At 32.9% G+C, this 13,189-nt stretch overlaps 1 protein-coding gene across 10 annotated transcripts in view; it reads left to right on the top strand.

Annotated features, from left to right (window-relative positions):
• ANKRD17 (ankyrin repeat domain 17) overlaps window positions 1-13,189 on the top strand; it is a 161,082-nt gene that overhangs the window by 108,083 nt on the left and 39,810 nt on the right. For all 10 annotated transcript variants that reach the window (XM_081227747.1, XM_081227742.1, XM_081227741.1 and 7 more), the window contains 8 exons: window positions 2,371-2,482; window positions 2,616-2,761; window positions 6,236-6,378; window positions 6,906-7,119; window positions 7,629-7,804; window positions 8,890-9,052; window positions 11,365-11,460; window positions 12,760-12,876. In XM_081227747.1, the coding sequence (XP_081083873.1) occupies window positions 2,371-2,482; window positions 2,616-2,761; window positions 6,236-6,378; window positions 6,906-7,119; window positions 7,629-7,804; window positions 8,890-9,052; window positions 11,365-11,460; window positions 12,760-12,876 (1,167 nt within the window). The remainder of the gene's footprint in view (window positions 1-2,370; window positions 2,483-2,615; window positions 2,762-6,235; window positions 6,379-6,905; window positions 7,120-7,628; window positions 7,805-8,889; window positions 9,053-11,364; window positions 11,461-12,759; window positions 12,877-13,189) is intronic.

Raw genomic sequence — 13,189 nt, 5'->3', positions numbered from 1 at the left:
TGATATATTGCAAATCAGGGTATTTCTTACCATTTTGGGAATGTGTAGTATATATTTGAGGGGGCGGTGAAAGTCTCACTTTAGAATCTTTAAATTCTTTCATTATTGTCTTAAAAAGATAGTTGTAAAATATTAATTGCTTTAATTTCACCTTAATGCAGAAATATAGTGAAGTTACCTACTTTTAAGTTGCCCAAGGAATTTCACTAACCTCCCCCTCTTCTTCAGCTTTAAATATCTTTTCCTTCAATTCTCACATTGTTCATATTTCTCTCTTAGTTTCAACCTAAATTTGCCCTGTACAGTAACCTGTGAACTCCTAGTGAGCAGAGACTATATTTACTTATCTTTGTCAGCCCTAGAGTATCTAGCAGAGTACTTTGAATATAAAAGGTGCTTAATAAATGTCAATTGAATTGATGTTTTATAATGTGGAAAAAAAACAAATTTTACTGATCCTCTAAAATTTTCCATGCTTACCTTTTCCAAATTTTGTTTGTCTTTTCATTCTCTATTATGATTGGCACCACTTTCCTAAATTACTCTTTAACCCCTAGAAAACTTCTAGAAACCTCATAAACTTCATCATAAAGTTGACTCTTCATCATAAAGATTACTCTTCTACTGATTGTCTATACACTAACATGGAGAGCGCATAATACAGATAAACTTAGTATTCTGTTCACCTCAGTCAGCTGTACCTTAGGGCTGCTCTCTGATGTAAGAGGGTAAGCAGCATTTTGTTATCGATGATCTTCTTGGTTTTTTTTACACCAGTCTTTACCAGTTGTTAGCATGTGTGACCATCGGAAGGTTATTTCTCTGACCTTTGTCTCCTTTATGTGAAATCAGACGTAATAATTCCTTCCTTATAAACCTGAAATAAATATAATATTATATAACACAGTAAACATATATTTCATATATGTAATCCTTTGTTTTATTAGTGATAGTCTTTTATCCTATGACCCTTACAGCTACTGTCATTCATTCAACTTAACTATCATTTATTTTTTCCTAGGCAAGACATCACTAATAGGTAGAGAATGCAAACAAAAATAAGACATGTTTATATTACCTTTCAGGAATTTATAGTCCCCTGAGGGTGATAGACACATAATTAATATTAACATAAGGAAGATTGGTGATAAATGCTGTAATAGAGGTGAATATGTAAAAGCAGGAAGATGGCTTAGACAGAGCTATGCAGTAAAAAAATAATGCAAGACTCATAATTTTATGTTTTCTGGTAGCCACATACTATGATAGAGTGTGACCACTGGTTAAATCTATTATTGGTCACTATCACTGGCATAAGTCAGAAGTAAACTGTATATAAACAGTGTCATGTCTCAATTACAATTGTGTTTGTCTTTCAAAATACATTGTATATTATATTTTTTTGTTCCTTTAAATTTTTAGGGGGTTTGTTCCTCGAATGCAGTTAAGTTACTTGGAAATAATTTTTTCATTTCAAGACTTGTTTTTCAGCTTTGTTAGATGGGTCCAGAGTAGCTAATTTGGCCTAATGGCTGAGGATTTTTCTTGATATTCTGTGTGTTTTGAGGGTCTTTCTGCTCTGGCTGTGGGAACCAAACTATTCCCAGTTCTGTGTAAGCTCTAGGTATTGTTCAGTCCCTTCTGGCAGTCTTTCCCTGGCCTCCAGTAATTTTTCTTATGCACGTGTGTTGATCAGAGCTCAGCTGAAGACTCAATGGGAGCTCTCTGCAGATCTCTGGAGTACTCTGTATGTAGTGCCTTCCTCTCCAGTAGTCTACCCCATGAATTCTAGCCACCTTCACTTCTCCAAACTCTCTTTTTCAACTCAGGGAGAGTGCCAGGCTCTGTTTGGGTACCCTCTTCCTGCACTTTAGCCTGGAAACTCTCCAGGCAATACAATAAGTTAATCGTTTCTATCCTCAGTGATCACTGTCATATGTTGCCTGTCTAACTGACATCATTTCAAATAGTTTGTCTTTTTTTGTCATTTGGGATGGGAAGATAAATCTTGTCTATGCTACTCCATTTATGGGTAGAAGGGAAAGTGAGTCCACAGTAGTATTTCTTAAAACATGTAATTGAAAATAGCATATGGTTGAAAATCATACTTTTTTTTCTTCTTGCTTGCTTTAAGAATTGCCCATAAAGTTCAAATATTATTTGTAGTTTAAAAAAATCACAAGTTAACCATTAGTGGGAAAAAGAAAAGAGAGTTACTATCCAAATGTTTGGTATGGTAGAATGGTATATGTGTGTGTGTGTGTGTGTGTGTGTGTGCATGTGTGTGTGCATATTTGGTATATGTACATGTTATGTAATTGATGTTAACATTTTTAATTGTCTAATGAGCTAATCAACAATTTTTTACAGACTGAGAGTAATCATGACACTGCGCTAACGCTTGCCTGTGCTGGTGGTCATGAGGAACTGGTACAGACATTGCTAGAGAGAGGAGCTAGTATTGAGCACAGAGACAAGAAAGGTAAGGCCTGCTTTTTGTTAACTTTTCTTCTGAATTATTTGTGTTCTGTGACAAAATACTACTTGTAGCCCTATTTTGATGGACAACAGCACTGTTTCTTTGCTTAACTAAGAAGATCTTTATTTTACTCCAGGTTTTACTCCGCTCATCTTGGCTGCTACAGCTGGTCATGTTGGTGTTGTGGAAATATTGCTGGACAATGGTGCAGACATTGAAGCCCAGTCAGAAAGAACCAAGGACACACCACTATCTTTGGCTTGTTCTGGGGGAAGACAGGAGGTATTATTGTCCCCAACTGTAATTTTTTTTTTCTCTCTGTTTAACAGATATGCACTTTAATTCATATGATTTTGTGGTAACAGTGAACAGACATTAAGATTTATCACAGTAACTGAGACTATAATCTTTTAGAAAAAGGATAAGAATTAGTGTTAGCATAAACTGTCTTGCCAGAAAAATCATACATTGTTTATTATCCTACTCATCTAAAAGTACGAACTGCCATAGGAATGCCTCTATATTGCATTCAGGCTAAGAGAATGATTAAGACATCCCAAATAAAATCAGCAAGCTCCTGATAAGTGGGGCCTATATTCACTCATCTTTTCCTGTCCCAGAGTACTTAGTGTGAAAGGTACTTAAGCTCAGCCTCTGTTGCTCTCTATGTATAAGATTAGTAGGGAATTAAGAGTGTTCAATTTTTAGTTGTCCTGAGTACTTTTGTCTTTTAATTGTTCCCCAGCCCTTCTCATCTCTGGAGGAAAGGTTCTCGGTTATATTATATGATCTCTTAGTTTCTTTAGGTAGAACAGCTGGTGTGCTTAGGTGTAGGCCCAAGAGGTCATAGCTTTGCTCCATTGTGTGTCTTCTTCGGACATTTAATAATCAGTTGGATAACCTCATTCTTCTGGCATTTAATAATTAGTTGGATAACCTCATTTTAAATCAATTTTTTAAGTCCAGTTCTGTTCACCAGTCGTGCTGTCTCTATGGATTGGTAACTTCTCAATTAGGGAGTTGTTGAATCTTATATTTAGGAAACACTCTAGGTCATTCCAGGTGAGTTTCCTACTCTCAGCTTAAAAATCTTTTTCTTTTTTATTTCACCATTCTAATTATTTTCTGTATTCCACAGTGGAGGTGATTCTATTAGTCAGAAATGTAAATGTTCTGTTTTTGATATATAATGAAAGTAAAATTTTGACTTAACTGAAATTTTCAATCACTGTGTGGTTTGAAATAATACTTGTCTCATAACATTTTTCAATATTGAATCAAAAAGAAATCAGTTGATTTTCTTCCTTTCAAAGCAATGTTAAAGCCTATAGCCTACTGTAATCTTTATGTATTCTTACTAAAATGTAACAGATGAGGTAATAATAATTATAGAAGTCTTTTAGGATAATAATTTTGCCTATAACACTCTTGCTTTTATTTGGTGTCATTAGAACAGTAAAGTATTTTGAAGTAATTAATAAAATATTAGAAAGTCATTTTACTATAAAATCACAAAATAATTCTTTTATATTGAATGTTTGTTACTTTTGGGGAATAGACCATTCCCTCTGAGAGATAACTAGGGTCAGTTATCTTTGCATAAAGGAATTAAGAAAACTTTAGAAATTTGATTAGGGTTTTCTACTTTATTGCTTAAGGGACTCTTTGTAAAATAAAATAGCCTAATGCCAGTTTGGGGGCTTGTTTTTATGATCTTGTTACATAAGCCAGTTAGTCTTACTGGCTCTAAAAGCAAAAATGTGATAGAAAGTCATCTAAAATTAGTCATAGCTTCAGAGAAAGATAAGAATCATATCGCTTATACATGGAATCTTAAAAAAAATACAAATGAACTTATATACAAAACAGAAATAGACCCACAGACACAGAAAACAAACTTATGGTTACCAAAGGGGAAAGGAGTGGGGGAGGGATAAATTAGGAGTTTGGGATTAATATATACACACTGCTGCATATGGAATAGATGACCAACAAGGACCTACTGTATAGCACAGGGAACTATACTCAATATTTTATAAATAACCTCTAAGGAAAAAGAATCTGAAAAAAAAAAGTATGTATATGTATGTATAATTGAATCACTTTGCTGTACACCTGAAACTAACACAACTTTGTAAATTAATTATACTTCAATAAAAAAATTTTTTAATGAAATTTAAAAAAGAAAATGCTTATGAATGTGAACTTAAAAAAACCCAAAAAACAACAAAAAATAAAATTGGTCATAGCTTTATTCAAACGAGTAAAGTTTTAGCTGGTAGTAAGGCAAAGCACTATTCATTAACATTTATTTATTTCCTAGTTAGATATATTATTAACAGTAAGAGCAAGGATACGTGCTATGAGCTTGAGCAATCCTTAACTTCCTTATGCCTTATTTGTAAAATGAAGATGAAGATACTAGTACCTGTGTCAAAGGGTTGTTTTGTGCATTAAATGACATAATGGACAAAAGATCTATGAATGGCACTTAAATAAATGCTAAATATTGTCAGCAATCAGGGAATGCAAATTAAGACCCCAGTGAGGTACCACCAACCACATCCACTAGAATGGCTAAAATTATAAACATTGACAATACCAAATTTTGCTGAGGATGTGGAGCAACCAGAACTCCTTGTTGATGAGAGTGTAAATAGTACAACCACTTTAGGAACAGGTTTGGCAATTTCTTAACTAAACATGCACCCAGAAATTCTGCTACTAGGTGGAGCCCATGAGCAATGAAAATATATTTCCACAAGAAATGTTCATAGCAACTTTATTCAGAATTGCCGAAAACTAGAAACAGTAGAGATGTTTATCAGTAGAAGAGATAAAGCAGCATATTCACATAATGGAATGCTACGCAATACACACAGTTGACTTTCAAACACTCTGTGATTCATTTATATGAAGATCTATGGTAAATGAAACTAATCTTTGGGTAGGATTGACTGAGAAAGAACATGAGTAAATAACAGATTTAAATTAGTTTTATGCATTTGTTGATACTCAGTGAATATACACTTAAGTTTTGTGCATTTATTGAAAGTTACAAATTTCACCTAAAAAAACCCTAAAAAGCCTAAAAGCAAATAAGAGTTTAGTTCATGGTACACATGCTGATGTGTTTAAGGGAAATTGCAGGTGTCTACAATTTACTTAGAAATGAAATGCATCAAAAAATGATGGACAGACAAATAAATGTGACAAAGTAAGTAGAGGAGAATGTTAATGGTAGAATCTAGGTGATGATTGTATGTAAATTTTTTTTCAACTTTTCTGTGTGCTTAAAAATTTTTTATGGTAAAATGTTGGGGGAAGATAAGTGTCAGCTTTATTCCAAAAATGTTTTTAACATTTAGTTTTTGATTTTAAGTTTAAAAAATATTTTAAGGACATTTACATGTATAAATGAAAAAATCTTATTCTATTTTACCACTATGTGGTGGAATAATACAGAAATACTAATTTCCAAAACAGCATTGCACAAGAACACATGAGGTCAAGATCTTTCAATGAAAACACTGCCATTTCAACAGATTCCAAAATGGATTTTACTTGAGAAACGATCCCTTTATTGGCCTCTAAGACCTTTTGCTTTCATTTGAGACTGATTTTGTGCAAAGGATGAATGACTTTCCCCTTCTTTTGTTATACAATAAAGCAGAAAAAAAGAGAAATCAGAAATATACACCTTGCAAGTTGTCTCACCATAAGAAGAAAACACATTTTTTCCTTTTCTTTTTCCAGGTGGTGGAGCTGTTGTTAGCTCGAGGGGCAAATAAAGAGCACAGGAATGTTTCTGATTACACACCTCTAAGCCTGGCTGCTTCTGGTGGCTATGTGAACATTATCAAAATATTACTAAATGCAGGAGCTGAGATTAATTCTAGGCAAGTTTTATTCTCTCTCTCCAAGTCCCTTAAGAGTGTTATGTTAAAGATATTTGTAGAACACTTTTTTTAATGCCATATTTAGGAAATGCCTTCATTACAAATTTAGAATTCAAATTTAAGTGTTTAAAACTGTTGACATAGAACTTGAAAAAATTATCAGTTACTTTATTTCTTATGATAAACGTAAACACATCTGTCTTATGTTTTTATTAAGCAAGCAAGTATGTACTTTAGAATGGAAAGTTCATTTTAATAATGACTTAATAATTTATCACTTTCAGCCCAAATCATTATGTTGAATGAGATACAGAAAGTATTCTAGTTCTGGGTAGTAAAAGATTTGTAGTGTAGTCTTGGTAATATCTCAAAGATTTAGTAGGGCTGAGAAGAATGATTATTTTAAATAATTCTGCAGAATAAAGAATCTTAAATCCTAAGATAGAATTCTGTATTATCATCTAGTTTTTCTGGGACATTTAAAAAATATATTTTTCCCTTTGTTCTCCCCATACTTCCACCCCCAGAACTGGTAGCAAATTGGGCATTTCTCCTCTGATGTTAGCAGCTATGAATGGGCACACAGCTGCCGTTAAGCTCCTGTTAGACATGGGCTCTGACATAAATGCTCAAATAGAAACCAATCGGAACACTGCCCTTACCTTAGCCTGCTTCCAAGGAAGAACTGAAGTGGTTAGTCTTCTGCTTGATAGAAAAGCAAATGTGGAACACAGAGCTAAGGTAAGAAAAAGTCTGAGATTTACCCATGGGTTTATTGCTTTGACATTTAAGGTGTACATTAGCAATATGCTAATTATACTTCTAGTACTTTGTAGTAACATTTATCTCTTACATATATATTTAAACAGAAATCATTCTGTATGACTCAGTTAAGCATTAACTCTTGAAAATACCTCAGCAATAGATTTTTATAGGTAATAGTGACATTGGGGTTATCAGCTGAAAACTATGTAGTAGTATGAAAGAGAAGAGAGGGAGCATTTATTAAGTGCCAGTTATATGCCAAGTACATGTGTCTTAACATTTTTACCAACAAATGGACATTAGGTAGAATCATCTGCTTTCAGTAGACCTCACTGTAACTGAGAGAGGTTAGCAGTGTCAGTGCTGAAATTTAGTCGTGAATTTTGTAACAGCTGTACCGTATTGCTCCCCCAGATCATTGTTCTTTAACATTTTAGTACTTTCTGGTCTCTTACATGTTGTTTTTTATTTTTCACTAAACCTAGACTGGCCTCACACCGCTAATGGAAGCTGCCTCTGGTGGATATGCAGAGGTGGGCCGAGTTCTTTTGGATAAAGGTGCTGATGTTAATGCCCCTCCAGTGCCCTCCTCGAGAGATACAGCTTTAACCATAGCAGCAGATAAAGGGCATTATAAATTCTGTGAGCTTCTCATTGGCAGGTATGATGCTACCATACCCTTCATATATGAACATGGTATTACTAGTGGTAACTGTTCTCTGTGCAAATTGAACTATTAAAAAATCAAATGTGATTATTTCTATAAACGGCAGTGTATTTTTTTATGTTTTAAACCTATCTCTATTATTTTCCACCCATCCAGAGCTATGCTGCATTGTTTAATATATTTCAGTGCAATCTAGAAATACTTTTCTTCCTTTTTTGTCTGTGTATACACTTTTAAAGTACTATAATAAGCTATTTGAACATCCAGCTATTGTCATCCATATTCACATCTCCCACACAGTTTTGCAAAGATATCACCTTAAGTCTGTAAGTCTGGCAATAATCTAAGGCTTCATTGTTGATTTTCTTGTTCTTTATGGTAATTAGGGCTTTTAAGAGACAGTTATGGAACTGTTCAAGATATAAGATAGAGTTCAGGATATTTTTTGTTTTCAGTCACTTAGGATTTACTTTCCAGTCTTTCAAAGTTGCTTGTCTGCTAAGTTAGATTTCCTGCTTTAACAGTCTGAAAGACTTTTACATGGTGTCCTAACAGTAGTAATTAGTAGTAGCTTCTATCAACTGGTTATTTACCATGAGTCTTATCTACCATGATGTCCACTGAGTGCTAAACCTTCATGTTATTTTAAGTTTCATTCTTTTATGAAGCCACATAATATAAATACATGAATACAAATAATCTGAAAGATATAATCACCTCATAGGATACTGTTTGTGCTCTAGGATACTGTTTAATATATTATGATATTAACAGGATGTACCATTATTTTTCACTAAAGAAAATTTCACATTTTCTCAGGATTTGAAGCTCAGAATTATGCACAGTCATTTTTAAAATAAGAAAAGCAATTATTGATATATCGTTAGTTTTGATTCAATGGCTTTTAATTTGATGACTGGAAATTCTTTGTAATGTAATTCTGATAGAGGAATATATTTTAGTCCTATATATTTCAAACAGTTTTTCCCTTTACAAAATATTTTCACAAAATTCATAGTTGATTTTTATTATTATCTGTGTCATTTCATTTAAAAGTGATATTTGTGTCATTCATTTAGGGGTGCTCACATTGACGTACGTAACAAGAAGGGGAACACTCCATTGTGGCTGGCAGCAAATGGTGGACACCTTGATGTGGTTCAGTTACTGGTGCAAGCAGGTGCAGATGTGGATGCAGCTGATAACCGCAAGATAACTCCTCTTATGGCAGCATTTAGAAAGGTAGAAGTCTTTCATCCTCAGTCACTTGGATATTTTTCACTTAGGCTAGGAAGTGCATAATTTAATTATCACTAAAGACTCTCATTTTAGGATCTAACAGTAGTGATGAAAGCAGTAAAATAATAAGCAAATAATCACTCTGATGGCAACATTGAAAGGTAGATACAGGTATACCAGAAAAGCCATTAATAGTATCTATATTGGATGTCAAAGCTAAATAAACTTTTAAAAAGTTGTTCGAAGTAGTATTTTCAAAATCTAGTTGCAATCTTAATCTTTCACAAAATATAAATCCAACTAAGAGTAATTAATTACTTGTTTATGAATGAGTGTTTTCTTGTATTAGCACAGCAGAGAAAAATTTAGCTTAAATTGATTTCATTTTTAATTATTCACTTTAATTTCTAGGAAAAAAGGAAAAATGAAAATTCAGCTGCCAGTATTTGAAACCTTCAGAAGTAGAAATAAATTTTGTGAAATTGAAACTTTCTGTAATGCATAGCACAGAACTGTGTATAAGTAATTTGATTTAATGTTTTGGTTGATCTCTTAAATGCAGGTCTGATTTGTTATTGGGGAAGCCAGACTACTATTCCAGGGATTATAATTTTGAGTTTTGTCATTCTGTAGGTATAATTTTGAGTTTTGTCATTCACTTAGGTAAAATCTCTTATAGATTCCAAATTACTTTGTTGTATTGAAAAATTTTAATATATAAATTGTAAAAAATCATCTTTTTCCTTTTTCTCTTAGTATTCTCTCTGAACCTTGTTCTTTATACCACCTCCTCCCTGGGTGTTCTAGACTACCTTTCCACTGACTCTCTGAATTTTTTTTTCCTCGCTAATCAAACTTATTCTCAGTGGCTACCTACCTCTTCTCCAAGCAAGCTAGCATATCATGTTTATCATCCAAACCATTTCACTATGTTAGTATCCTCTTCAAGTACCTTTTCATGTCTCCCCAGTCTCTGTAATCCTTTGAAATCCAATCTTAGTTTGTTATTCAAAGCCCAATCTAGTGCTTTTAGAACTCATCTCCCATTGAGTCCCTAATGCGGAGTCTTCTCCTTGTTTGGTCTTTTATCATTGTCTCTCATAGCACCTTTGTTCTCATCTTGGGAATGCCCATGTCCTTCTTCATTCTTCCAAAATTACTCATTCTTTGGGTACAGTGTAAATCTCCCCTTCTACAGAAACTCTTCCCATTCCATTTGAGCTCACATTGAGATATCTGATCTCTTAAAGGTTTTAAAAATTCTACAATTCATTATAATCTTTATCATTTATTTTGACAAATATATATTGTTATTACCTTAACATCTAACATGCATGTGTCTCATCTTTCCCAATAGACTTAGCTCCTTAAGAAAGGCACTTATCTTTTTGTATTCATTCCATCATTTATTTTCTTAGCACCTACCATGTACAACTGTAATTGTTGGCATATTACATTGTACAGATTCCAACTGTTGCATTTTGTACAAAATGTAATAATCAGGGATCCACACACAAAGTCAGGTAACTGTATGAGTTGTCCCATATAAATAGTTTAAATACTGTAGAAGTGTTGGTGAGATATCAAGGAAAGGTGCAAATGTCATTTAAGCTATTCATTAAAAGATAGGGATAGTTCAAAAGGATGCAGATGAGAAGGAAGAAATAAAGGCAATAGAGGAAATGTACTAAATATAAACAGATGTTTATTCATCTGTTTATATGTGTTGTGTCAGTAATAGTGTGGATTAGAGAAAGTAGAGAGCCTCTTGAAGGCTGGTCTAAAGATTTTGAACTTAGTGAACTGTGTTACAGTGAGTAATATAATCATTGCTCAAGCTTTAGGAAAGTGTATGTTATTTCTTTTGCACTACCTAGTATAGTGCTATGCATTCAGTTTTTATCTCAAAGAAAGAACAAAATTGTTATTTCTACTTTTAATGCTTAAAATTGAAACAGGATACTCAGTTCTAATGAATTAGCTAGAAAAAAAAGATGAGGTTTTTCTTTTCTTTCACACATATCTTGCATTATTTCATACTGACTTTATTGTTTTTTTAAATTCAGAATGGTTTAGAATTTTAGGTCAGGTTATTCTATATTTTTTTTTGGAGGGTAGGATGAAAATGAACAATGTAGATTTATCTAACTTTTTAGAACCGAAGCCTGCTCTTTTTCATTTAAAGTGCGAATAATACCCACTTTAAGTCTTTATTTTGTGGCACTAATGTTAATGGAATGTTAGTTAAGACAGACTAGATTTACTGAACCCTGATAGAGTCTGTTTTCAGTCTGACACTGATATCTATTTTTTAGGGTCATGTGAAGGTGGTGCGCTACTTAGTCAAAGAAGTCAATCAGTTTCCATCAGATTCTGAATGTATGAGATACATAGCAACGATCACTGATAAGGTAATATACTGATTAAATTCATCCCCATTATATGAGCTTGGGATCCCATTTGGCTTTTCATATATATATATATTCCACACTAAGATTAAAAAAAGTCTTAGTTTGAGCAATAATGTGTGGTACATAGCACTTTTCATTTATCTAGGATTTGGGAATGAAGTATAATATTTAAGAAACTCTTCAGATGATTTACTTACCTCATGAAGTAATAAAACATTTTCTGTTTTAGAATTACTTTATCTTTTTAAATAGTACTTAAGCTAATTTAATTTTAATCTAAATACTAAACAATCTAAAGCAAATTATTGTTACTATTCATTAGTGCTGTAATCTATCCAGACAGATATCTCTTCTGAGAGGAACAAGTCAGTGGATTTTTTTTATACCTAAACAAAAATTAACACAGTACTTTTAATTATGGTCAAGAAAACTCTTAACATGTTCAACATCATATAAAAGTTGGAGTAACTGTCAGTTTAAGAATGAATTTGCTAGGATTTTTGCAGGGAAAGTAGGGAAAATAAAATAAATCCCTTTAGAATTCTAATTGAGATCAAAATATTTGAATAAAATCCTAAGACATGCCTCTGAAAATCTAAAAATGTCTTTCATTTTCTCAGCAGTTATCACATGATAGTGAACAGCTTTTTCCCATAAGTTTTATTTAACATAGCTAATCCACTGTCTTGCCTGCCTCTAGATTCATTTATGACAATTAATGTTCCTGGATACCCCTTATGGAAGGGGGGCAGAGATTAAAGATAAAGCTTTTGTCTTAATAGGGAAATATCCCTTTCCTGTCAAAAAGTGTATGTTCTAAAAATGAAATCACTGACATAAGTCTATAAATACATGCTTTTTATGAATGATTCTAGCACAAGAAGTTATAGCAACAAAGCTTAAATATTTGAGAACAGTTCTTGCCAAATAAGTATTTTAAATTGTTTTAAACCCATTTTCTTTTGTTGATATTGACCTTTTCCTTTAGCCTGTTAACTAGCTGACAGATTATTGCAGCTCTATTTGCAGTATGATTTCTCATATTTAAATTACAGGAGTAAATAATTTTAGTACCAGTCAAATGGATATTATTTTGAAGAACAATAGAGGCTCTTTGCTTATGTATTTTTTAAAATATACCATTTAAATTATGTTTTTATTTGCACTCTTTTTTTGCCCTACTACTGATCTTTATTGCTTATGTTCATTCCAGTACCTTAATTAATATTTTCACGTTTTTAGGAATCTCTCTAAATGTTAACTTTTTGAGTCTGGAAACATCTTCATTTTTCATTTTAGGAGATGCTGAAGAAGTGCCACCTTTGTATGGAGTCGATAGTACAAGCCAAAGATAGACAGGCTGCTGAGGCAAACAAAAATGCCAGCATTTTATTAGAGGAGTTAGACTTGGAAAAGGTAACGGTAACCTTTACATATGAAAAATACCTACTTTTTTCCTTTCAGCTTCTCTTCCTCCTAATTTGTAATCTTTGGTTTTTTGTTTTGGTTTGATTTTGCTTTAAATTATGTACGTGCTTTTTCTCTCCAAGTTTGGCTCAAATAGTGGAGAGGATTATGAGTATTTTAAACATCATTATATCGTTAAAATAGTTTTCTTTATAATCGAACTAACAAAATGTTATTGTAGGAATTGCATTGATCTGCAAGTCAGGGAACCTAGCCTCTAATGCTCAATTATCTCAACTAATGTTCTCTTAATCCCCATCCA

The sequence above is a fragment of the Mesoplodon bidens genome (assembly GCF_964165515.1).
Source record: "Mesoplodon bidens genome assembly, chromosome: 1".
Taxonomy (NCBI): domain Eukaryota; kingdom Metazoa; phylum Chordata; class Mammalia; order Artiodactyla; family Ziphiidae; genus Mesoplodon; species Mesoplodon bidens.
This window is presented reverse-complemented; position numbering and strand designations above follow the sequence as displayed.